This window comes from Terrapene carolina, unplaced genomic scaffold (assembly GCF_002925995.2).
Source record: "Terrapene carolina triunguis isolate 2854851 unplaced genomic scaffold, T_m_triunguis-2.0 Scaffold210, whole genome shotgun sequence".
NCBI classification, from domain to species: domain Eukaryota; kingdom Metazoa; phylum Chordata; order Testudines; family Emydidae; genus Terrapene; species Terrapene triunguis.
The window spans coordinates 35,758,350-35,785,302 of NW_020664561.1; the positions used below are offsets into that span (position 1 = coordinate 35,758,350).

The window sequence follows — 26,953 nt, forward strand, 5'->3', positions numbered from 1 at the left end:
TCACACCATAGCCTGGCCAGTCATGAAACTGGTTTTCAAAGCTGATGCACAGCGCACCTAGCTGTGATCTTCTAATCGCCCTGGTGTCTGGCTGCTCAAAATTGGCCACCAGGCAATTTGCCTCAACCTCCTACCCTGCCATAAACGTCTCCCCCTTACTCTCACAGATATTATGGAACACACAGCAAGCAGCAATAACAATGGGAATATTGGTTGCGCTGAGGTCTAACCTAGTCAGCAAATAGCACCAGCGAGTTTTTAAACGTCCAAAGGCCCATTCTGCAATTGCTCAGTGTTAGGATATAGATATTCAGGCTTGTCTGCAAAGGCCTATACTTTAAGAATTTAGGTATATTCTTATCACTTAGCTAGTTATAGAGGCATAAAAAGAGAGAATCAAAATCACTGTCTGCCGGTGTAAGGGCCTTCTCTTACTGTGACAGTCTGAGGCCGTGTTCTTAGGCTAAGCCTTTGGCTAAGCAGCAGAGGCAGCCATAAGCTGGGAAGCGAACGGTCACATCCTCACATTCCAAACTAGTCACATTAAAATAAGGCCATCTGGGGCTGTTAGAAAGGTGATCGATCTATCATCTCCAGATAAAGGGAAGAGCCTAGAAGATGTAAAAGGAAATTTAGTTTGATAGCATCCTGTCTGGCAAGAACTCACTTATCAATAGCTGGGATGTGAAATCCTCATTTCTGTATTGTTCTATCACAGTAGTCTCTACTTCCCTATTGTTTGTCTGTATAATCTCTGTCTGGTTCTGTGATTGTTTCTGTCTGCTGTATAATTAATTTTGTTGGGTGTAAACCAGTTAAGGTGGTGGGATATAATTGGTTAAATAATCATGTTACAATATGTTAGGCTTGGTTAGTTAAATTTCAGTAAAATGATTGGTTAAGGAGTAGCTAAGCAGAACTCAAGTTTTACTATATAGTCTGCAGTCAACGAGGAAGTAATGGGGAGGGGAATGGGAACAGGGTGGGGGAATTCATGTTTTGCTAGTGGGAGGGAAATGGGAACAGGGACACGGGCAAGGCTCTGTGGTGTCAGAGCTGGGAAGGGGGACACTGAGGAAGGAAACTGGAATCATGCTTGCTGGAAGTTCACCTCAATAAACATCAAATTGTTTGCACCTTTGGACTTCGGCTATTGTTGCTCTCTGTTCATGCGAGAAGGACCAGGGAAGTGAGTGGGTGAAGGAATAAGCCCTCTAGTACTCAGCCTATAGTTGAACTGCTGCTTGCTACTGTCCAGGCTGCCTGTGTACGGCTTCATGATCCATGGGAGCAAGGGGTAGGCTGGGTCCCCAAGGATAACTATTGGCATTTCAACATCCCCGACAGTAATTTTCTGGTCTGGGAAGTAAGTCCCTTCTTGCAGCTGCTCGAACAGCCCGGCATTCCTAAAGATGCGAGCGTCACGTCTCTTGTGATCTACCAGTGCTTGCAGCACCATTGAGAAGTATCCCTTGCGGTTTATGTACTGGTTGGCAAGGTGGTCCGGTGCCAAGATAGGGATATGCGTTCCGTCTCTCGCCCCGCCACAGTTAGGGAATCCCATTGCAGCAAAGCCATCCACTATGAGCTGCACATTTCCCAGAGTCACTACCTTTGCTAGCAGAAGGTCAGTGATTGCATTGGCTACTTGGATCACAGCAGCCCCCACAGTAGATTTGCCCACTCCAAATTGATTCCCGACTGACAGGTAGCAGTCAGGCATTGCAAGCTTCCACAGGGCTATCACCACTCGCTTCTCAACTGTCAGGGCAGTTCTCATCTTGGTATTCCTGCACTTCAGGGCGGGCGAAAGCAACTCTCAAAGTTCCAGGAAAGTGGCCTTACGTGTGCGAAAGTTTTGCAGCCACTGGGAATCATCCAATACCCACCAGTCTGTGCTTGTTTGCTGGGCCCAGAATCGGCGTTCCACTGTATCAACCTGCCCCACTGCCACCATGATGTCCCAATTGCCACATCCCGTGCTTTCAGGAACATCTGTGTCCATGTCCTCACAATCATCCTCGTGCTAGCGTCTCCTAGCCAGGTTCTGCACATACTGCAGTATAATGCGTGAGGTGTTTACAATGCTCACAACAGCAGCGGTGAGCTGAGCGGGCTGCATGCTTGCCATGATATGGCATCTGCATGGGTAACCAAGGAAAAAAGGCGTGGGAGGGAGGGGAGACTGACGACATGTACCGAAAACCACCCACGACAATCTTTTTGCCCCATCAGGTCTTGGGAGCTTAACCCAGAATTCCAATGGGCAGCGGAGACTGTGGGAACTGTGGGCTAGCTACCCACAGTGCACCGCTCCGTGAGTCAATGCTAGCCACGGTATTGAGGATGCACTCCGCCGACTTAATGCACTTAGTGGGGACATAGACAATCGACTGTATAAAATCACTTTCTAAAGATCGACTTCTATAAAATCAACCTAATTTCGTAGTGTAGACATACCCTTAGAAATCTCACATTGGTACCTTCTTTGCATTTTGTCAAATCTTCAGTGAAAGTGTTCTTAAAATGAACAACACATGCTGGGTCATCATCCGAGACTGCTGTAACATGAAATATATGGCAGAATGCTGGTAAAACAGAACAGGAGACATACAATTCTCCCCCAAGGAGTTCAGTCACACATTTAATTAATGCATTATTTTTTAATGAGCTTGATCAGCATGGAAGCATGTCCTCTGGAATGGTGGCCGAAGCATGAAGGGGCATACGAATGTTTAGCATATCTGGCATGTAAATACCTTGCAATGCCAGCTACAAAAGTGCCATGCAGGGCCGACGAGATGGGGGGGGAAGCCAGTACAAATTACCGGGGCCTAGCGGTCCGGAAGGGGGCCTGGTTTCCCCGGCTTCCCCCCCTCTCGTCGCCTTACCGGGGCCCGGCGGTCTGGAAAGGGTCCCGGGGCCCGACTTCCCCCCCCTCTCGTCGGCCCTGTTTAGCCCGTCCGCCCTTGCTGGGGGGCCCGAAATTTTTTTTTCACTGGGGCCTGAACCCGCTCTCGGCGGCCCTGGTGCCATGCGAATGCCTGGTCTCACTTTCAGGTGACATTGTAAATAAGAAGCAGGCAGCATTATCTCCCGTAAATGTAAACAAACTTGTTTGTCGTAGCAGTTGGTTGAACAAGAAGTAGGACTGAGTGAATTTGTAGGCTCTAAAGTTTTACACAGTTTTGTTTTTGAGTGCAGTTATGTAACAAAATCTACATTTGTAAGTTGCACTTTCGCAATAAAGAGATTGCATTACAGTACTTGTATGAGGTGAACTGAAAAATACTATTTTTAAAATCATTTTTACAATGCAAATATTTGTAATAAAAATATCAAAAATAAAGTGAGCACTGTACACTTTGTATTCTGTGTTGTAATTGAAGTCAATATATTTGACAATGTAGGAAAAACATCCAAAATATTTAATAAATTTCAATTGGGATTCTATTGTTTAACAGTGCGATTAAAATATTTATGAAGCACAATTTTTTTGAGTTAATCGCGTGAGTTAACTGTGATTAATCAACAGCCCTAATTTTGACTTTATGATCCCCTTAAAGATACATACTGTCATTCAGAGAATGTTTGGTACTCAAGTTTCTGCAATGTCACTTCTTTATTCCTCTAGTGATTATTTTTTAAATTTCCCTTCTATAGTTCCATGCTGTTAGATCTGACCTCTACTAAGTTAGGAGGAAAGCATTAAATTAGAACATGCCATCTTAAAATGGCTGTTTTAAAATAATTCCATAAACTGTTAATAGAACATTAAGGTTGAATGAATAAATATCAGTAAACACCAAATTAAGATGCACATGCAACTTTAGCAGTGTCCCCTTGTACTATGTATTATGATATTTAATTATATTATATTTCTTTACATTATTTTAATTATATTAGAGCATTATATCTAAAATAATATAGTATCTTACAACTTTTTTCTACAACCATGATTAATTTCCTCCGGAACACGTGAAGATACCCCTTTTCAATAAGGTCTACATATTTTTATGCCAAATTTCAATCCACAGCTAATTTGGCTGTTGATTTATGTGTGTTTTGTTTTATTTTAATAAAAGTTGCAAGTATAATTTTATAATGGGAAAAGTGTGTATTACTTTTCTACCCTCCTACCTGTGCAAAAATGGTCAACTGATTTTATTCAGACTTTCCAAAATAATTCACCTCTGGGCAGAGACCATGCTAGGAAATCTTCTTCAATTAGGTTGTTAGGCTCGTGACAGTTCTGCAAATTCAACTGTAGCCAATACTGCTCCCACTACAATAACATTGTATTGTAGTGAAGCATAGATCATTACTACCATCTAATTTGGTATGAAGTTCAAAATCCCTCAAATGATTCTTTTGTGACACTTTGATACATTTAGGATGCAGATGTTAAAATACTAACAAAAAGCATAGGTCCAAAGCTTTAAAAACCCAACTGTTTTCCCTAGCAGGGACTCTAGCCCCCAGGCTTAAAAAATAAGCTAATGATTTAAAAATCAATAGTTTACTCCCAAATTAAATTTTATCATCAGTTCTAATGTGCATGAAGGTTAAGGAACTGGCTGTTGTGGAAACTGAAATCCTCTGTTTATTCACAGGTCAGATACGATGCAGGCAGCCAAAGTGTGAGCTTTCTTACACTGGCCCATTGCTGACCTGAGCCCTGATTTGGAGGGACCACCTTCTATAAGGGTAAGAGGCAATTCAGTCTCCTTACTACAGGTAGTTCTCTCCTAGGCCTTTCTCCATCAGAGATTTCTAATAGTAGTTTACTTTGAGTTTTGTATGTGATGAGCATTTATAGTGTTAATGACTCTTCTTGCTTAGAGAAAATATATGATCTGAACCAGGGGTAGGCAACCTATGGCACGCGAGCTGATTTTGAGTGGCACTCACACTGCCCGGGTCCTGCCCACTAGTCCGGGGGGCTCTGCATTTTAATTTCATTTTAAATTAAGCTTCTTAAACATTTTAAAAACCTTATTTACTTTACCATACAACAATAGTTTAGCTATATAATATAGACTTGTAGAAAGAGACCTTCTAAAAATGTTAAAATGTATTATTGGTGCGAAACCTTAAATTAGAGTGAATAAATGAAGACTTGGCACACCACTTCTGAAAGGTTGCCGACCCCTGATCTGAACCATAGACCCATGATACTATACCCCTTTATTTGGATTATAGAATTAAAATCTTTTCTGTATGGATAATTCCATTATGAGGTTTCTTGCATCTTTCTTTGAAGTGTCTGGTACACTGTCAGTGCTGTCTACTCAACTAGATGGACTATTTTTCTGATCTGATTTGATAATTCTGGTGTTCCTATATAATTCTTCTGTTGTAAGTTGCAGTTTTCTCTAAATAGTTATTTGAGGAAGCGGAGAGGGAGAGAAACTAGGTGTAAGTAAAAGGAGCCTCGAGTATTCGAGTTGTTCTAGGCTACCTGAATCTTTAAAAGTCAGCTTTCTTTAGTAAGAGTTGATTTGGTTAATCTTATTTCATGTTCCTTTCCAAAATGTATATTAAAGGTGTGTAATATCTTGATAAACTACAGGATGAGCATCCATAGAACCCCAGAAAAGTTTTAAAAAATTTCAGTAATATTTTTCAAGCATCGTAAGCAAAAGTTTAAGTTCAGTTACTATAAACCACGGTACTTACCCTTTCATAGAAAATTTCAGAGAAGCCAGTAGTTACACATACTTTGAAAAAGTGTTTATATTTTTTAACAACTGTGACTATCGTTTCTAGGTAAATATTCTCTTTGTATTTAAAGGAAAACTGCACTCATTTTATTCTCTCCAGCAATCTAAAAGTCTAAAGGGTAAGAAATGGTTCTCATAATAAATAAAGCATGTTTCCTGGGTGACCGTCCTGTTGAAGTGACTTAATTTGCAACACTGGCAGTTTAGGAACAAAAAGCACAACTCTAAGCAAGTTTCAGAGTGTAACATTTCCAATAACTTAAAAATGAAATGTTTTGTAGAAACAAGTTTTGATTGTTAAAACATCATTAAAGCAGCCTGACAATTTTATTTAGTTTCTTACAGCAGTCTGTCACACAGGTGTTGTCACAAATGACATTTCTTCAACAAGATGGCTACTTGGGCTCAGAGTTGCCAATTTATTTTTCCCAAATACACTTAATGTTTTATTCATGGCAAGTTATACTTCTTACTTATATTGAAGCTTTGGATTTTTGGATGGAGCCAGGTGACGTTCAGTTTTCTTGGAAGACTCAAACAAATCTAAGCGGAATAGATAGGGAGACATGGATATTAAAAATAAGAATGATACTTTCATATCTTGATAGCAGAAGGTGAGAGGACAGACGGTGTTGCAATTCAAGTACTAGACTAGGATTCATGAGATCTGAATTTAGGTCCTTGCTCGCCACACACTTCCTGTGTGATCTGGGCAAATCCCTAAATCTCTCTATGCCTATTTTCCTATCTGTAAAATGGAGGTGTTAATATTTCCTTGCAAGTATAAACTCATTAATGTTTGTGAGTTGCTAAGGTGCTACAGTGATGGTGTAAAATGTTAATGTACTTTAGGAGTTTAAATCTTATCTCATGGCATTAGGACTGTTGCAATGCTTACAGGTGCATTATTGCTTTTCTATTTAACTTGTTGCATTATGCAGTGTTTGAAAACTCCACCTGTCTGGGCCGACCAAGAAGCTTTCTTTGGTTAGTGCCATCAAGATTTACAAAATAATTATTAAAAAAATGTGTAGTGCAAGAGTTCTCAAACATTCTGATAGTGTGGTCACATCCTAATAGAGATTGGGTAACATTTTCAAAAGCATCGAAGTCACTTTTGAAAATGGGATTTAGACTCCAAAAGCTGGGTCTATGCTACACCGTTAGGTCAATGTAAGTTGCCTTACATCAGCCTATTTGTGCGTGCGTCTACACTCAAATTTGTCTCCAGCCAATGTAAGCACTACATTACAGTGACTCAATAAAACCACCTAATTGAATAGTGTTGAGCCATGGTTGATCTACTGAGGTTGATGCAGTGCAAGTATAGATGCTGCATGACCTATGTCGTCCCTAACAGTCCTCTAGCAGCTGTCCCCAATGCCTGACACTGACCACTCTGCTCACAATTGTGATCTCTGCTGCCCAGGGGCCACGTAGACCGGAAGCTACCCTCCTTTAGAACTTCTGTGTATTTTTAAAATGCTTTTTCCTGATTGCCCAGCTTTGTGAGCACACAAGCTGTCTCTTGTTTCATGCAATTGCCAACTGACCATGTTGACTCCATGCACTAGACACGCTTCTTTGTGGAGTAGATTGGAGGCGTTGGATCTCCTGGGCCTGTGGGGAGAAGAGACTGTGTGGGCACAGCTATGGATTAGCCATGGAAATGTGGACATCTACGAAAAGATTGCACAGAGAATGCAAGGCAAAGGGATACGATAGGGATCAGCAGCAGTGCCATGTAAAAGCGAAGGAACTGCAGCATGCATACTATAAGGCCAGGGAGGCCAACAATCAGTCTGATGCTAAGCTGCAGACTTACCCTTTTTGTCTTTTTTTTTTTTTTTTTTTAAACACCAAGCTGCATGCCATAATTGGTGGATACTCCATTAGCACCCCTTAGACCACTCTAGATACCTCTGAGGAGCTTGAGACACAGAACTCTGCTGTGAACAGCAAGGAGGAGGGGTGGGGGGGAACACACAGCAGGGAGGTCCAGCTATGCCACCAGCCAGGACCTGTTTTTGAGACTGCACCACAATCTAGTGAGTCCCCCCAGCTGAGCACAGAGTCAATGAAGGGGAAAGAGCCTTGGGTGAGTGTGTGAATGCATTTTTCCTTAGTGTTTAAATGTAAAGATAGCACCGGACCCAACCCCAAATTAGCAGGACAAAGGTATACACTTTTCATTGTTTTGCTCCTACAAGTCAAAGACAGCTGCTCCACCTCTATCCTCCATCCTGGTGGCAACTTTTCCTCCTTTGCCTCACTGTTTTTTCACACCCCTGAGTGCAGCAAGTTGCAGCGCTGTACAGCGCCAGTATAGCCAAGGCCTCAGACTCAAAACACATCGAGATACAAGTTCATAGCCAATATTCATAACTTCAACTACAAAATGGTACACACATGCAGACAGCATAATTATAACTAGCAAATCATAACCTCTTTATAGACACCTCACACGACAACCTTTGTACAATATTTGCTGCAAATATATAACAGTGGTTGCAACAATGATCTGTACCGTCCCAGTTTATGTCAATAACGTCACAGTAGCTTTCATTACGGTGTCTCTGTGCTGGTGAGTTGGGGCAAGGTCAGCACGCAGATCCAGGAATGTGGCCATTTGCAGCGAGAAGTTCTGCAGCCACTGCTCGTCGTTTCAAAGCAGCCACTGTTCGTCGATTGAATTACTGTCCAATACCACCAGTCAGTGCTCGTTTCTCAAGCTCAGGAGTGTTCCTTGACTGTCTGAAACTGCTCTGTGAATGCTACCAACTACCTTGAATTGTTTTTTCACTGTGTTCCTCAGCAATCTATCCTGCAGCTCTGCAAATATTGGAGGATTGTTTGTCCGGTGTTTGCAACATTTGTGACAATACTGAAGAACTCTGTAAGAGATTACAGACTGTGAAAAGGGTCGTGCCCACCTGGGTTTGTGGATTTTTTTCTTTTTAAAAAGGCATGAAAATTATGGGATATGAATGGCATTATGGGAGGGAGAAAGTTGCAAGTTGTGAACTTGACCCCTTGCTCCCTGTCACCTGTGTGTGATACTCTTCTCTACTCCACAATACATTTTGAAAATTTCCCAAAAGGCAGCATGCCTGCCAGTAGCTAGTGGCACACTGGGATACTTATCTGCAGCGCACCATACTTTGCATTAAAATAAGCACTCCTGGTGAGTACATGCAACACTGATGCAAGCAGCCAAGTATGCACAAGCGATATACTTACTGCAGCGGCTTTACGCTGAAATAAGTTGAATTGACTTAAGTTTGTAGTGAAGACATGGCCTGAGTCATTTAGGTTCTTTTGACAATTTTATCCAATATCTTGTGGGACACCTTCCCTCTCCATTCACAAGCACCCAATCATCTGCTTTTCCATTCATTATGTCAAAAAATCCGTGTGGTTGCTACAACAGTTGCTTTCATGGAAAAGTAATATTAGCAGAATGCAAAACTAAGGACTGACACTTACCCAAATGAAAAGGAGAGGTGACATTATGAGAAGGGTTTCTGCACTATATCTTGCATTCCTGCTCCTTTTTGGGACCCGATACTTCCTTACACCAACTACTGACAAATGTACATGGGTGTCAAAATATGTTCCCTAACAATCTTTAGAACTTTATGGAGTGTATCAAAGTACCTGAGGGGATGCATACACTGAAGTCTGATGCAAGATACTATGGAGGGGGGGGGGGGGGGGGGGAAATGTAGATGAAGTCTTGCAAGAGTGACCACTTTGTGGGTAGAGGCTGAAATGTATGGCTTCTAGTATTGTTAAGGAATGTAGTACCTACATTTTGAAAGTGTGTGTGGAAATCACAGTGTTCCTGTCTGTTTATAACTGTTCCTTTGATACTATTGAGTTTTCTAGAAAACTATATGTGTTAAAGGGGAAAAATTCATCTATTGGAGCCAAATAAGCAACACCAGATGGAATCTTTGAGACATAATTATTGAGCTGCTTCTCTGGAGCTGTTACTCTGAAAGAGGGAAATGGGGACCATGATTTGGACACTTGCAGAATATGTCACTATTGTGGCATATCTAGTGTTGCTTAGCTGATCGCACAGCTTCAGTGGCAAAATGTCATGGCTATGAATGAAAGCAGCAAACGTCTGTTCTTGACACTTATGTAACTGTAGGATACAAGGTGAACAAGACTGCATCAGATTGAAACTTCAGGGAGAAATAAGTCAGCAGAATGTAACTGGGCAAACTAGAATTTGGGTAGAACACTTTGGATAACAATCCATGATTTGTGTTCCCTGGGATCTTTAATGACTGCAAGCTGTTGGGACTCCAATTCTTTCATCTGAAAAACTGAACCTTCTTTAGCACACTGTGCTCTTTAACACTATGCCGGGGTATTGGTTCAGTATCTGAAACGAAAAGCCTTCTAAAGAGCCTTCTATCAGTTCCTGCAGCATGCAGGGCTTTCTTTGGAAGTCTTGCATCCCAGCTACGAGTTAAGGACAATTCTGCTTACCTTGAGAGAGTACTACTCTATAATAGTGAAATTATTTGGAATAGGAACCATTTTGACATCACAATAAGATGCCACTGACAGTGGGTTGTATATATAATTACCCCATTGTCCCGAGCAGCTAGTCCAAATTTGGGGCCCTATGTGTATTGCAGTTGGGAGTAGAGAGTGACAATGGAATCTTTCTTTTTTTCCCTTCAATGCAGTCTTGTTTATTTACAAGGAATTTACAAAGTCCTGTTTCTCTAAATACAGGAGGAACCAAAAAAACAAAAGGAGATATTTTCTTTGTTTAGATCACCAAGCCTCGTTAGCCAGCAGCAGACCCCAAAACTCCCTCTCTAGCTTCTTCCAGCGTTGTACTCCATGCTTCTCCTGGCTGTCTCTCTCTCCCAGGCTACGTTTACACTTGCAGATGTAGAGCACTATGAGTTAAACCATCCCTCAGAGACAGCAGCAGGGAAAGCGCTGCTGTGTGTTCACACTGTGCTGTTTGTGACTGTGGAGCATGTCCACATTAGCAGCTCTTGCAACGCCACAGAAAGCAGTGCATCATGGTAGCTATCCCAGTTTGCAAGTGGCTGCAGCATGCTTTGGGAAGGGTTTGCAATGCCTAATGCGGGGCAGGCACAGCATCACATGATGCAGGTTTCCCAATCCCATTTTTCCAGGGCATCCTACTAGATTGCCAGCTGCTTTTCAAATGGGGAGGAGTAATGTGACAGGGAGTGTGTTGTGTGTATGTGGGGAGCGAGACAGTGTGTTTTGTGGGGAAGAGAGTGTGTCAGCATGCTGTCTTGTAAGTTCAGACAGCTGCAGGAGGAAGGGGGAAACCCTGACATCAGCCCCCACCCCCGTCTTTCTCTCTCTCTCACATATATAGACACACACACGTCCCGGAGCAGATAAGCATGCCGGCTGTCAGAAACAGGGGATATCTGCATGCCTGCAGCCCAGTTCAAAACAATGATGAGAGTGGCCACTTGACTTCGTAGTCCACACTGACACCCCGGCGCTTCAACTGGGAGCAGAAAGCTCTATGCTTCTTGTAGAGGTGGATTACCAGGGGTGCTCCAGCTGCGGAGTCCAGCCGTTCTAAGTGCTTTGCCAGTGTGGACACCGCAGGAGTTAGGGTGCCAGGGGCTGATTTAATGCACTCTAACTTGCAAGTGTAGACAAGGCCTCAGTCTCTTGCGTCTCTCTGGAGCATACACACGTTCTCTTTTACCCAAACAATACTCAGAAAAGCCCCTCCACCTAGCAGTCCGAATTTCTGGGCATACTCTATTATGGGGTGGGCAAACTTTTTGGCTTGAGGGCCACAGCGGGGTTCTGAAACTGTATGGAGGGCCGGGTAGGGAAGGCTGTGCCTCACCAAACAGCCTGGCCCCTACCCCCTATCCGCCCCCTTCCACTTCCTGCCCCCTGACTGTCCCCCTCAGAACTCCTGACCATCCAACCCCCCCTGCTCCTTGTCCCCTAACCACCCTCCCGGGACCCCACCCTCTATCCAACCCACCCCGCTCCCTGTCTCCTGACTGCCCTGACCCCTATCCACACCCCCACCCCCTGACAGGCCCCCCGGGACTCCCACCCCTTCCAACCGCTCCCTGTCCCCTGACTGCCCCCCCAGGATCGCCTCCCCCTTACCATGCTGCTCAGAGCACCAGGACTGGCAGCCGCACCGCCCAGCCGGAGCCAGCCATGCCACCGCGCTGCCCGGCAGGAGCTCACAGCCCTGCCGGCCAGAGTGCTGGCGGCACGGCGAGCTGAGGCTGCGGGGGAGGGGGAACAGCAGGAGAGGGGCTGGGGGCTTGCCTCCCCGGCCGGGAGCTCAAGGGCCGGGCAGGAAGGTCCAGCTCTATTATGTCTTGTTGTAGGTGGGTCTCCTTAATTGTCTCTTATAACTATTTTAAATGAAAGGTGTGTTCACACCCATCAGTGTCAATGAGATTTAATCGAACCCATAACAACAGCTTCATAATGTTTGGCATTATTCCTTCTTATGGATAGGGTGACCATATTTCCCTATGCTGAATATGGGACATCTGGTAAAATTACTCATATTCAAGCAAGTTGAACGGCAATCAATCAGAATTATGCAGTACAAATGTTCAAATTGACATCCCTGCTAAAAAGAAATATGGCATAGTTCTCATAGACTTTAAGGTCAGAAGGGACCATTATGATCATCTAGTCTGACCTGCACAATGCAGGCCACAGTATCTCACCCACCCAGTCCTGTAACAAACCCCTAACCTATGTCTGAGTTATTGAAGTCCTCAAATCGTGGTTTAAAGACCTCAAGGTGCAGAGAATCCTCCAGCAAGTGACCCGTGCCCCACGCTGCAGAGGAAGGCGAAAAACCTCCAAGGCCTCTGCCAATCTGCCCTGGAGGAAAATTCCTTCCCGACCCCAAATATGGCAATCAGCTAAACCCTGAGCATGTGGGCAAGACTCACCAGCCAGCACCCAGGAAAGAATTCTCTGTAGTAACTCAGATCCCACCCCATCTGACATCCCATCACAGGCCATTGGGCATATTTACCGCTAATAATCAAAGATAAATTAATTACCAAAATTTAGGCTATCCCATCATATCATCGCCTCCATAAACTTATCAAGCTTAGTCTTGAAGCCAGATATGTCTTTTGACCCCACTACTCCCCTTGGAAGGCTGTTCCAGAACATCACTCCTCTAATGGTTAGAAACCTTCATCTGATTTCAAGTCTAAATTTCCTAATGTCCAGTTTATATCCATTTGTTCTTGTGTCCACATTGGTACTAAGCTTAAATAATTCCTCTCCCTCCCTGATGTTTATCCCTCTGATATATTTATAAAGAGCAATCATATTTCCCCTCAGCCTTCTTTTGGTTAGGCTAAACAAGCCAAGCTCTTTGAATCTCTTTTCATAAGACAAGTTTTCCATTCCTCTGATCATCCTAGTAGCCCTTCTCTGTACCTGTTCCAGTTTGAATTCATCCTTCTTAAACATGGGAGACCAGAACTGCACACAATCTTCCAGATGAGGTCTCACCAGTGCCTTGTATAACGGTACTAACACCTCCTTATCTTCACTGGAAATACCTCGCTTGATGCATCCCAAGACCGCATTAGCTTTTTTAACGGCCATATCACATTGGCGGCTCACAGTCATCCTGTGATCAACCAATACTCTGAGGTCCTTCTTCTCCTCTGTTACTTCCAACTGATGCGTCCCCAATTTATAACAAAAATTCTTGTTATTAATCCCCAAATGCATGACCTTGCACTTTTCACTATTAAATTTCATCCTATTACTATTACTCCAGTTTGCAAGGTCATCCAGATCTTCCTGTATGATATCCCGGTCCTTCTCTGTATTGGCAATACCTCCCAGCTTTGTGTCATCCGCAGACTTTATTAGCACATTCCCACTTTTTGTGCCAAGGTCAGTAATAAAAAGATTAAACAAGCTTGGTCCCAAAACTGATCCCTGAGGAACTCCACTACTAACCTCCTTCCAGCCTGACAGTTCACCTTTCAGTATGACCCGTTGTAGTCTCCCCTTTACCAGTTCCTTATCCACCTTTCAATTTTCATATTGATCCCCGTCTTTTCCAATTTAGCTAATAATTCCCCACGTGGAACCGTATTAAATGCCTTACTGAAATCGAGGTAAATTAGATCCACTGCATTTCCTTTGTCTAAAAAATCTGTTACCTTCTCAAAGAAGATCAGGTTGGTTTGACATGATCTACCTTTTGTAAAACCATGTTGTATTTTGTCCCAATTACCATTAACCTCAATGTCCTTAACTACTTTCTCCTTCAAAATTTTTTCCAAGACCTTGCATACTACAGGCCTATAGTTACCCGGATCACTTTTTTCCCCTTTCTTAAAAATAGGAACTATGTTAGCAATTCTCCGGTCATACGGTACAACCCCTGAGTTTACAGATTCATTAAAAATTCTTGCTAATGGGCTTGCAATTTCATGTGCCAGTTCCTTTAATATTCTTGGATGAAGATTATCTGGGCCCCCCGATTTAGTCCCATTAAGCTGTTCAAATTTGGCTTCTACCTCGAATGTGGTAATCTCTACCTCCATATCCTCATTCCCATTTGTCATCCTACCATTATCCCTAAAATCCTCATTAGAACATAAGAACATTAGCTTAATTAAAGACTGAGGAAAAGTATTTGTTTAGATATTGGGCCATGCCTACTTCCACACTAGATTATCCTTAACCTCCACTCCATCCTCAGTGTTTAGCAGTCCCACTTCTTCTTTCTTTGTTTTCTTCTTATTTATATGGCTGTAGAACCTTTTACTATTGGTTTTAATTCCCTTTGCAAAGTCCAACTCTACATGGCTTTTGGCCTTTCTGACTTTATCCCTACATGTTCAGATCTCAATAAGGTAGCTTTCCTTGCTAATCCCTCCCATCTTCCACTCCTTGTAGGCTTTCTGCTTTTTCTTAATCACCTCTCTGAGATGCTTGCTCATCCAACTTGGTCTACACCTCCTGCCTATGAATTTCCCCCCCTTTCTTGGGATGCAGGCTTCTGATAGTTTCTGCAACTTTGACTTGAAGTAATTCTAGGCCTCCTCCACCTTTAGATCCACAAGTTCTTCAGTCCAATCCACTTCCCTAACTAATTTCCTTAATTCTTTAAAGTTAGCCCTTTTGAAATCAAAAACCCTAGTCCCAGATCTATTTTTGTTTATCCTTCCATCTAGTTTGAACTGAATTAGCTCATGATCACTCAAACCAAGGTTGTCCCCTGTAACCATTTCTTCTATGAGGTCCTCACTACTCACCAAAACTAAATCTAAAATGGCATCCCCTCTTGTTGGTTTCAGCTACTTGATGAAGGAATCCATCAGCTATCGCAACCAGGAAAATCTGAGCCTTATGATTATTACTAGTACTTGTCCTCCAGTCTATATCAGGGAAGTTAGTCTCCCATGATCACACAATTCCCATTAGTATTTATTTCATTAAAAACATTAAAGAGGTCTCTATCCATATGCAAATTGGATCCCGGAGGTCTGTAGCACACCCCAAGCACTATCCCAGGGGAGGCTCTAGTAGCTTTCTTTCCCGATGTGATTTTTGCCCAGACAGATTCTGTTTTATCCATTCCATCACTTCTTATTTTTTTACAGTCTACCTCATCATTGATATACAATGCTACTCCACCACCTTTGCCTTTATTTCTGTCTTTCCTAAACAGCACATACCCTTCAATACCTGTACTCCAGTCATGACTACTATTCCACCATGTTTCTGTTATCCCTATAATATCTGGTTTCACTTCCTGCATCAGTAGCTCTAGTTCCTCCATTTTGTTACCTAGGCTCCTTGCATTAGTGTACAAACATCTTAATTTTTGCCATTCGGCTTCACTGACATTCTTTACCTGATTAGGCACAGACATTCTACCACCAGTATCACCTATTAGACTGGTATCTACACTACCCTTCCTCTTTATGTCCATTCATATACCCACGGCTGTATCCTTTCTTAGTTCGTTTTCTTCCCTCTCAATGGTAAATTCCAGCGTGGAGATTACCTGGACATCTCCCAACCATCTCCCCCAAATTCCTAGTTTAAAGCTCTCTTAATCAGTTGTGCCAGCCTCCAGCCTAGAAGTCTATTTCCCTCCTTACTCAGGTGAAGTCCATCCCGAGAGAACAGTCCTCTGTCCATGACTGCTTCCCAGTGGCCATACATCCCAAAGCCCTCCTTATAGCACCACTGCCTGAGCCATCTGTTGATCGCCGTAATCTTGTCACACCTTTGTCGCCCTTCTCTAGTTTGATTCTTTTTATTTATCTTCTTATCATTAAGACTTATGGGATCGCAGGGGGAGAGGTGACCCATACACCTCTCTCACGTGTGTGTGTGTGTGTGTGTGTGTGTGTGTGTGTCCGACCGACCGACCGACCGACCGACCCTGGGCCCCTGGACGGACGCGCCTTTCCTGGTACTTGGTGCCGCGTTTTCCCGAGGTAACATTTGCAGGAGGGCATGCAAGGTCACATGCACTACCACCACCCCAGATTTCTGCCAGAGTTCACACCAGAATGTGGCCAGCTTTCAGCACTGTGCGGGAGGGAAGGGATGGGAGCTGCTTCCAGCCGCAGGAGTGGGAGGGGGAAGGGAAGGGATGACCTGGCCCGTGTCTTTGCAGAGCTCATGTCTTCCCCCACCGCCCTGTGGCTGGAAGCAGCTCCCGTCCCTTCCTGCCCGCACAGTGTTGAAAGGCAGCTAATACCTCCTGTTGGCTGCTGCTGGCCACCGACATAACCCAGCCACCTCCTGTCTTTCTGTCCCTGCACCCCCCTGCAGCTACAGCGAGAGCAGGAAGGGGTTAAGCCCTAAGGCTGCATTGTGCACCAGGGCCCAGGGAACCTGACTGCAGGAGCTTCAGCGAACCCGGCCAGGTAGGTCGCTCAGCAGCAGAGGGTGCCTAGGGGACAGAGAAGTCCTGCTGTCCCTGGGGGCAGCACCCAGGGTGGGAGGGGGCAGGTGAAGAGGGTGCTAAGCCCCTGCCTGGAGGGCTGCTGTGGAGCCTGCAGATTCAGGGCATGAACAGGCTGGAAATGACACACACACCCCACCACTCCAGAGCTTGGCTGAGGGGCGGAGAGGCTACCCTGTGCTGGCACTATGTGGGGCTTTGACTCCTCCTGGCCAGCACCCCGGGCCACAGTGTCTTGGGCTTGCCTGGGGCACTGGCCCAGCCAGAGTAAGTGGTGGAAGGAAGGAGCCTGCCAGTGAGCTGAGCACTCCAACCAGGGGTTGGTTCTCCACACAGCACTGGAAGCAGGATGTGCCCTGCCGGGGGAGATATGGAGGAGCAGCAGGAATGTGTGTGTGTGTATGAAGGGGCAAAGCAGGGAGCAGACAGTGAGAGGGGGAGCACATAAATGGTGGACAATAGAGGTGACATGTAACCAGCCGCTGCCTAGGACCTGCCCTCACTCACTGGCTGCCACAGCATGCAGTCATTGCTGGTCGGAAACGGGACAGGGAGTGAGGCCCTGCTGGCTGAGAGCCGGCACTCAGCAGGGGCTGCACTGACGGACCAGCAGGGGGAGCGGCCGGCCCCGCACACTGCAACTTTGCCCTGCCACCAGCCTTGCACCCCCATTGTCGGCCACTGGACCCTCCCACTCACCGCTGGTGGGCGGATAGCTGGCAAGCAGGGATCCAGCCAGCAGCAGGACCCACGAGTACTGATGTGGAGGGGAGGAGGGAAACAGAAAATACAAGACAATTTGCCCATTTTTAAGAAAAAGTCAGGACACCTGTAGGAGGCCTTAAATATAGGACTGCCCCCTTTAAAAACAGGACGTCTGGTCACCCTACTTACAGACTTTGTTCAGTGGCAAAACTTAACTAAATTGATATTTAAATTGTTCTTAGTAGTCTTCAGAGCTAACACCCAACTGAGATGAAAAGGAGCAGTATCTACTGAGTTTGTGGACTCGGGTAGACTTCACTTCATTGGTTTACACTAGGTTCATGTTCTGAAGGTTTTCTTCACAACTGTAAGGGTTAGACTTAGGTGTGTGTTAAAAATTAAAATCTTAGATTTGGAGGGGAAAATAGCAGCCGCCACAGAAAAGTACCAAGTAACACTTGCCTTTGCAGAGGCATAAATGAATGTAGGAACAGAGTAAAATAGTTTTTGTTTCTGCCCTAAATGCTGCCACAGAATATCTCCTACTTTGGTCACGATTCTGACCATGCTTAGTTCCTCTTCAAGTTCCCGTCACAACAGAGCCAGAGTAAGGCACTACAGGCCTTTGCCCAGGGTCCCCATTTCTAGAGTCGTGATAAGTTCAGCTTTAATTTTTCATAGATTAGAAAAGGAAATCAAGCTTTCCTGCTTTTTCTACTCGCACTGGTTTCTTTATTTTGAATGAACTAGTCACTGAACTGAAGAGCGCTGAATAAATTGAAATGAAGACACTATTTTGTCTGCCTTTGAGGAAGAGGCTACTTCTGTTAAAAGCTGGTTTAGCACTGCAGCAAACTCTTGTTCCATGTGCGTAGCCAGTGACTTCTACCAATTCAGTAGTTTGGCTTTCTCTAATACCTCAGTAGCAAGCATGTACTACTTTAATTTAATTTAAATTATTTTAATAGATTATAATAAATTTCGGCCTTAACTTAGGTTGTTATAATTGCTAATTTAATTTTAAATGGGTTTATATTAAAAGAAATGTATTTAATTTAAATTAAAAATTCAGTTTAAATAAAAAAATATTTTTATTAAAAAAATCATTGATTTTTATCCACCCTGTTTCTAGATCTTACAGTTGAAGAAAAGCTTATAAATGTGACTTGAGTGTAACTGATGACTGCCTGCATGTTCAGACAGCCTGAAACAATAATTTCAAGAGGTGTGAACTGACAAATGCTAACAAATAGACACAAGAAAAACACACAAACAAAAACAAAAAAACCCATCCTAAACCAAAACTGTGGAACAAATAAGACACATGCTATTCCACCACTCATTCACATTGCTTTGTGTTGCATCACATCCATTGTCTATATATGCTCTATTTAGAATAGGAGGTTCTTGGCAAAAGAATCTTCCTTTTTATACTTGTTTCCAAGTGTCTAGCAAGTAGAAATAAAACTAAATAGACCACTAATTAGAAGATATCTGGAAAACAAAAGTAATATGTCATGGCGATTTTTATTTTCCTTCAGGGAAAAGTGTGTTGGAATATAATTATGAAAGCTAATGATATTTAAAGTAAAATCAGTACAGTACTAAAAGCAGAGGGTTTTTTTTTTTAATATTTTTTAAAAAAAAAAAAGATAATCTACTTTTTTAAAAAAAAAAAACACAAGGAGTCCAGTGGCACCTTCCAGACTAACAGATTTATTTGGGCATAAGCTTTCATGGGTAAAAAACCCACTTCTTCAGATGCATGGAGTGAAAGTTACAGATGCAGGGATTATATAATGACACATGAAGAGAAGGGAGTACCTCACAAGTGGAGAACCAGTGTACTTTGTTTAGATTTCCAGCAAATTCTGTCTTTATTCTCCTTTGTAAGATCGCATTTTCGATTGAAGTATGTTATGCTAAGATGCTTAAACAATTTTGTATATTCTCTTTGACTGGTTTAATTTAAAGACACTATCATTTACAGCAATCCAATATTACAGAGCTCTCTCTCCTGGAATTGCTATCTCCAGCTGAAACTGGTATTCATATTTGGTGTGGGTGGACCTTTAAAGGCCTCTGGTTGTGATTTAAGAACAAGAACCTTCAGAAACAATCTTTTATGTACTTTACTACCTCTCATATCCATGCTCTTGCTTTCCCATCTTTCCTTTCCTTGCATGCCTGCCAAGTCTCACTGTTTCTCTATACAAAGCACAGATTTCATGTGGCTGAAGAAGAATGAACAGGCATTTTACATTTACGTAATCTGAATGCTCACTCTTTATGTTGCCAAGACTGGTCTCTGCTGTTCTGTTCTCTCCAACACTTTCTGCTGTTCCTGAGTGCAAAATCAGATCATGAGCACTCCAGATTGTCAGGAAGAAAAAGCTAAATGGCCAAATGGCCAGATCAGCATCTATCCCTGCTTGTTTGTTTTTTTAAGCCGGACAGCAGCAACCCACCCTCAAACATTAAAAACCCAAACAACCTTCCCTTGTCCAAAGGGATAACATGTAGTTGATGGGGTGGAAGCAGCCAGAAAATGAAAATATGGCAATGTAGAAGACAGTTGGAGATCAGAATAGTACATGGAACTTTCCATCACCCTCCTTTGAATTCCACTAATTAGCCACATAATGGAAAGTGTTCAAACACATGGGAATTATTTCCTTCTACACCACCACCCTCCATATACTGATGATTTCAAATTTATTTTTCATCTGGATTAGGTTATATCTTTCATTAGTTTCTGCTCTGTTGGAACTGATTTTCCAGAAGTAGCGCTTCTAAGTAACTGACAATAAATGCTTCTTCCAGGTGGACTGGCATAGGTGGAAGTAGTAGAAATTTGGCAGTTTCAATTTTTTTACAATTTGGTAAACTTTTACCAACCCTCCCTTTGGTCTCATTTTTCCAATTTCTATTATCAGAGTCCTTCTTTTCCCCCTATAGCTGGCATCCAGCACCAGTTCTGTTTGATCCTGGAACTTAGTGTTCTAAAAGGATACTACACATTAATAAAAAAGATGACTGGATTTTATATAGAGTTTTTGTAAAGACTGAATGGCAAATCATGTTAGGACAATGGAAGCAGTTCAGCCTATTCCTGAATTAATTACCTTCATGTTTTTCTTTTATATCTTCAGGTTCGCTTCTCATATATGCGAATGAAGTATCTCTTCATCTCTTGGCTAGTAGTATTTATTGGCAGCTGGATTATATATGTTCAGTACTCCACTTACACAGAGCTATGCAGAGGTCATGACTGTAAGAAAATAATAGTAAGTATATTTATATGTCCTGTTTGTTAAGCTTTTTTATCATCTTTGAATCTACTTTTGAAGTATTCATTAGTTTCCATCAAAAAGTAATATTTACTATTACGTTATGCAAATACAATAATCCTAATTTCAGTTACCTACAGCTAAAACCAATTATTTTTGTACTTTATTTTCTCATTGATTAAATGGCTGAGTTGTAAACTGCCATGTGATCAAATTCACTTTGTGACGCTTTTGTTGTGGGAGAATCAATTATAATTGATATACTAATTTTAAGTTAGTGATTCCGCTGCCTTTGTTTAACTCCTTCTGATGAGTTAAAAATGATGCATGCTGCTAGAGTACCCACAAGACACTAAGGTAGAATCTCACTCTTATAAGAGAGAAGCAGCTGGCAGTGTGTTCTCCACAGGGGCCCTGTAGATTTGAAACTTTCTCCTTCACAGTCCAAAATAATTTTAGTTTATTGGCTTTTTAGGGCATGCTGTCCATTTGTTTTCCCTGGCTGCAAGGGATTGGGAGGACTTTGGTGAAAGATTGTAAAGATCTTAAATATGTTTTTGTTTACTGGTCTATTATACCTTAATTATTAGTCAAAGGGTAGTTGCTAGAATAATCTAATCTTATACTTGTATTTTTAAAATGTGTCAGAGTACCTATACCAAAACATAGACATCCTTTTTTACTGAAAGAATATACAGATTAAAAGAAATAATACTATGAACTCAATGGCAGGCTGTTCCTTTTTCTATTATTTCAGAATGGTGAAATTTGAGGATTCCACGTGGAAGTAGAAATACATATTAGCAGACCCCCATGTAAAAGCAGAGATACGTGTTAGCAGATGCCTTAACAAGTTTGAGGCATTAACAATCATTGTGCTTCTTACATTCACCACCTTCCTCTCCCCTCCCCTCCCCCCCCCAAGGCATCTTCTGGCACCATCTAGCATGTAGTTTTGTTTTGTTTGTTTCTTGTTTTTGGTAAGTCTCTTCTGATCGAGTGTAAAAGCTCCCAGTCTGTCTCCCAGTTTGAATCATTGACCCAATAAGGCCCTGATCTTGCAAACTGCTCCATGCAGGTAGACCCCTGGGCCTGCGCAGAGCCCCATTAGCTTCAATATTCTGCTGTATTCTATTCTATATAGGGTCCCCATGCAGATGCAGGGGGTTCACCTCTGCAGAGCAACTTGCAGAATTGGGACATATCTGAATTTTTTTTTGTACCACAGACACGTTTCAGAGTTTGTACAGCTTTCCCCCCCCGCATTTTACAGGATAAAAGCATAGATATTGGAAAAGCCAACAGGTGTATTGTTTCCTCTTTCTATTCTTCAGTTCTTTCTAGAAACTATTTTCCTCTTTGTCTTTCAGTGTGATAAATATAAGACTGGAGTTATTGATGGATCAGCATGTAGTAGTCTTTGCGCTAAAGAAACACTGTATTTTGGAAAATGTTTGTCAACAAAACCCAATAACCAGGTATGACTTTATATGAGCTAATCATATGATTCTTTATCTAAACCGGGTTTGGGGTTTGTTTGGTTTTTGCAGAATATTAAACAGACCTTATTGTAAAATGACTTGACTTCAGTTAAATTTTTACTTATTTAAAGTTTTGCTCACTGAGATATTCAAGGGATGAGAATTTTAAACTAGGGATCCTGTTGGCACAGCATTTATAATCCCATTCTAAAAGTGAGAAATCTGAGCTGTCAACCAATATAGAACTCTATCTTAGTAACAGGAGACAACAATTCAGAATAATGTTTGATTCCATTTTACAAGGATTATACTTGTCTGAATTTTGTATTTAATTCACATTTCTGTTTCCATGAAATAGGATGTTTGCCACTCAATCATTTTTAACTCTAGGCATTTTAAATCCAATATGCTAGGTTCAGCAAATCTGTGATAAATTGGGTGGTGGGGGAAATGAGGACAGAGATTTACCTTTTACAGTGATTTAGATAAATACTACAGTCCAATAAATGTATAGATTTGGTATTTCTTAGTGTATTTGATGATTTGGCATATCATATTATACAGATGTGTATGTATGCTTTGTAATACTGTGTAACACTCTACTTCTCTAATTTTACACATGCCACTTTTAAAATACTGAAACTTTAAATGTACAATAAATCTATACTTGGTGTGGACCCTGCACTAGAGCAGCTATGAAATCCCATTTCATAATCCCAACTATATATATAAAATGATGGGGTTTAAATTAGCTGTTACCACTCAAGAAAGAGATCTTGGAGACATTGTGGATAGTTCTCTGAAAACATCTACTCAATGTGCAGCGGCAGTCAAAAAAGCGAACAGAATGCTGGGAATAATTAAGAAAGGGATAGATAATAGGACAGAAAATATCATGTTGCCGCCATATAAATCCATGGTACACCCATATCTTGAATACTATGTGCAGATGTGGTCGTCCCATCTCAAAAATTATATATTGGAATTGGAAAAGATTCAGAAAAGGGCAACAAAAATGATTAGGGGTATGGAACAGCTTCCGTATGAGGAGAGATTAATAAGACTGGGACTTTTCAGCTTGGAAAAGAGACGGCTAAGGGGAGATATGATTGAAGTCTATAAAATCATGACTGGTGTAGAGAAAGTAGAAGGAAACTTAAGGAAGTGTTTTGTTTACTACTTCTCATAACACAAGAACTAGGGTCACCAAATGAAATTAATAGGCAGCAGGTTTAAAACAAATAAAAGGAAGTATTTCTTCACACAACGCACAGTCAGCCTGTGGAACTCCTTATCAGAGGATGTTGTGAAGGCCAAGACCATAACAGGGTTCAAAAAAGAACTAGATACAGATGCCCTTTGGGTTACGCAAACCCGACTTATGCAAATCCGCACTTATGGAAAAAGTTCCGTAAGCTAGAAATAGGAGGTCTTTTTTTTTTTCCTTTGTAATGGTTGGGTATACATTTCCGACTTACGCAAAATTTGAGTTACGCGAGGCGTTCCGGAACCGAACACTTGCGTAAGTTGGGGAGTGTCTGTAAATTCATGGAAGATAGGTCCATCAATGGCTATTAGCCAGTATGGGCAGGAATGGTGTCCCTAGCCTGTTTGCCAGAAGCTGGGAATGGACGACAGGGGATGGATCACTTGATGATTACCTGTTCTGGGGCACCTGGCACTGGCCACTGTGGGAAGACAGGATACTGGGCTAGATGGACCTTTGGTCTGACCCAGTAGGGCCATTCTTATGTTCTTACGTTCATTACACGGTCACTTCCAAAATTGCTGACACTCCACATCCATTAAAGGTTTTGACAGAGTGCCTGTGTTCCAGTACAATGTGCTTCCTCTCTCCCATCCTGCACCACGAAACCAAAATAAATGCCCCTTATCGGCCTTAATGGAGAAGTTGCTGTTGCCATTGTATAAAGCACACTTTTATGGAGCATGGGTATGTTGCTCTTTAAAATCATATTTGGATGCAGTGGTCTCTCTTAAATATGTTTTAAAGTGGCACATTGTACAGGGAGCTGCCACTACCAGTCTGAATGCTGGCTCCTTGCAGTTTCCATGAGCAAACCCAGCATTCTGACTCAGGACAGTAGAAGACAGGAGAGCTTTTGAGGAAATTTTTATGTAACTATCTCATTGCCTTTTTTCTACATAGATGTATTTAGGAATCTGGGGTAATCTACAAGGTGTCATAAAATGCCAGATGGAAGAAACTATTCATCTTGATCTTGGAACTGAACTGGAACCAAGAAAAGAAATAGTTCTGTTTGATAAACCAACTAGAGGAACTACTGTTCAGAAATTCAAAGAAATGGTATATGGTCTTTTTAAAGTAAGTATATGTCAAAGAAGAGAAAATGAGCATAGATGCTCATTCTCACCACATTTATTTTTTATTCAAAAAAAAAATTTTTTTTTGCCTGACTCTCTTTTTTGTCTGTTCGTTTGTTTTCAGCAGGAAGAGTACACAAATTAAATGTAAAGTCAAAACCTACTAAGCTACAATTCCAGTTAGGTTAGGGATGACCTTCTATTTTAGCTTTGAGAACAATTTTCATATTTTTTCACTTTAAGAATCTACTGTGATTGTGGAAAAACTCAATTATGTTCTGGGCTACAGTGGTTGCTGGTGAGTAGATCACATAAGCATGAAAAATTTCAGACCCAGAGTTACATGTTAGAGACAATCATGAGTAATTTAAAAGAAAAACAAAAATAGAGGGGTGGAGGTGGCAGGATAGTTATTGGAATGGAAACTAGCATGCAACTTTCACATGTTTAAGGCTTGAACCTGTTTTTGGCCCTTAAAGTCTTTCTTAAACTACTGTTTGGAACTGTGTTGTAGCCTGGTCCCATGACATGGTTGTATTTATAATGCTAGTGGTGTCCCTATGGCCCTATTCCTACTGGGATTGGATCAGTGTTTAAATACAGTTTCTCTAGAACTCTGCTAGCATCAGTTTTGCTAACAATTGTGACCAGAGAAATAGGTATCTCTTCCTCTGCATTTTTTTTGTACCATACTAAAAACTATTCTATCCTACTAAGTAGTCTACAACCGAGTTTTCCCAATATAGAAGCATTGATCTAAGGATTTGTTTACACTGAGGGTTTTCTGAACTTCTCCCTCCATTACTCTATCACTTATGCAGCTCCAGTAGTGATAGCAACTGTGGCAGTGTGAGTTTAAAAACCAAACAGAAAACCTGACAGCTGATCTACAAGTGTCACTTACCCCTACTCAAAGCAGGTCTATGCAACATCATGGTAAGAATGTTGGTGACTGGTTTACACTAGTGCTTTCCCCTATAATTAACATTGGTGGAGTTGCAGAGATGCTAGAGTAATTGCAGGACAATATCAGAAAATGTTCAGTGGAGACAAGGACTTGAAAAAATATCCTGACTATACTGGTCATAGATGGGTGTAGCACAGTTTTGATTCCAGAAAAGACAGGACTTCCCTATTCAAAAGCGCAGCCGTCCTGCTAGTTTGTTAAACCAATGAAATGAAAGTTATTATAGTAAGTGACAGAACTAAGTATGAAAGTACATTTATTAGTATAGGAGTAGTACTAAGCGATATTAAAAACATATTTATGACTGGCTAGTAATGATTGTATTCCTTGTTGTAATCTCTCGTCACTATTGCAAGATGCACGCTTTAATCAGATGAATCATAGTAAAACAAGCTCTGGTTATTATGAAATGTTGTTTGAACTCTCAAAACTTTTATAGCAAAAGAACCACATAATGTTTTTATTACAAGTAGGGTTGTCAAGTGATTAAAAAAATTAATTGCGATTAATCGCACTGTTAAACAATAATAGAATACCATTTATTTAAATATTTTTGGATGTTTCCTACATTTTCAAATATATTGATTTCAACTACAACACAGAATACAAAGTGTACAGTGCTCACTTTATATTTATTTTTGATTACAAATATTTTCACTGTAAAAAACAAAAGAAATGGTATATTTTAATTCACCTAATACAAGTATTGTAGTGCAATCTCTTTATAATCAAAGTTGAACTTACAAATGGAGAATTGTGTACAAAAAATAACTGCATTCAAAAATAAAACAATGTAAAACTTTAGAACCTACAAGTCCACTCAGTCCTACTTCAGCCAATCGCTCAGACAACAAAGTTTGGTTACAACTTGCAGGAGATAATGCTGCCCACATCTTGTTTAGAGTGTCACCTGAAAGTGAGAACAGGCATTAGCATGGCACTGTTGTAGCCGGATATCGCAAGATATTTACGTGCCAGATGCACTAAAGATTCATATGCCTCTTCATGCTTCAACTACCATTCCAGAAGACATGCGTTCATGCTGATGATGGGTTCCGCTCGATAATGATCCAAAGCAGAGCGACCGATGCATGTTCATTTTCATCATCTGAGTCAGATGCCACGAGCAGAAGGTTGATTTTTTTTTTGGTGGTTCGGGTTCTGTAGTTTCCGCATCAAGCGTATTGCTCTTTTAAGACATCTGAAAGCATGCTGCACACCTCATCCCTCTCAGATTTTGGAAGGCAGTTCAGATTTTTAAACCTTTGGGTCAAGTGCTGTATCTAACCTTAGAAATCTCACATTGGTACCTTCTTTTCGTTTTGTCAGATCTGCTGTGAAAGTGTTCTTAAAACTAATATGTACTGGATCATCATTCGAGACTGCTATAACATGAAATATATGGCAGAATGTGGGTAAAACAGAACAGGAGACATACAATTCTCCCCCAAGGAGTTCAGTCACAAATT

The 26,953-nt window shown here is 41.7% G+C and overlaps 1 protein-coding gene across 2 annotated transcripts in view; it reads left to right on the plus strand.

Moving 5' to 3' along the window:
- The window catches only part of LOC113404963 (divergent protein kinase domain 1A-like), a 51,476-nt gene that overhangs the window by 21,223 nt on the left and 3,300 nt on the right, over positions 1–26,953 (plus strand). The window contains exons 2-5 of one of the 2 annotated variants that reach the window (XM_026655652.2): positions 4,614–4,707; positions 20,553–20,687; positions 22,061–22,168; positions 24,342–24,518. In XM_026655652.2, coding sequence (XP_026511437.1) covers positions 20,568–20,687; positions 22,061–22,168; positions 24,342–24,518 — 405 coding nt within the window. In that variant the 5' untranslated portion in view covers positions 4,614–4,707; positions 20,553–20,567. The remainder of the gene's footprint in view (positions 1–4,613; positions 4,708–20,552; positions 20,688–22,060; positions 22,169–24,341; positions 24,519–26,953) is intronic. The other variant, XM_026655653.2, reaches the window with a different exon arrangement.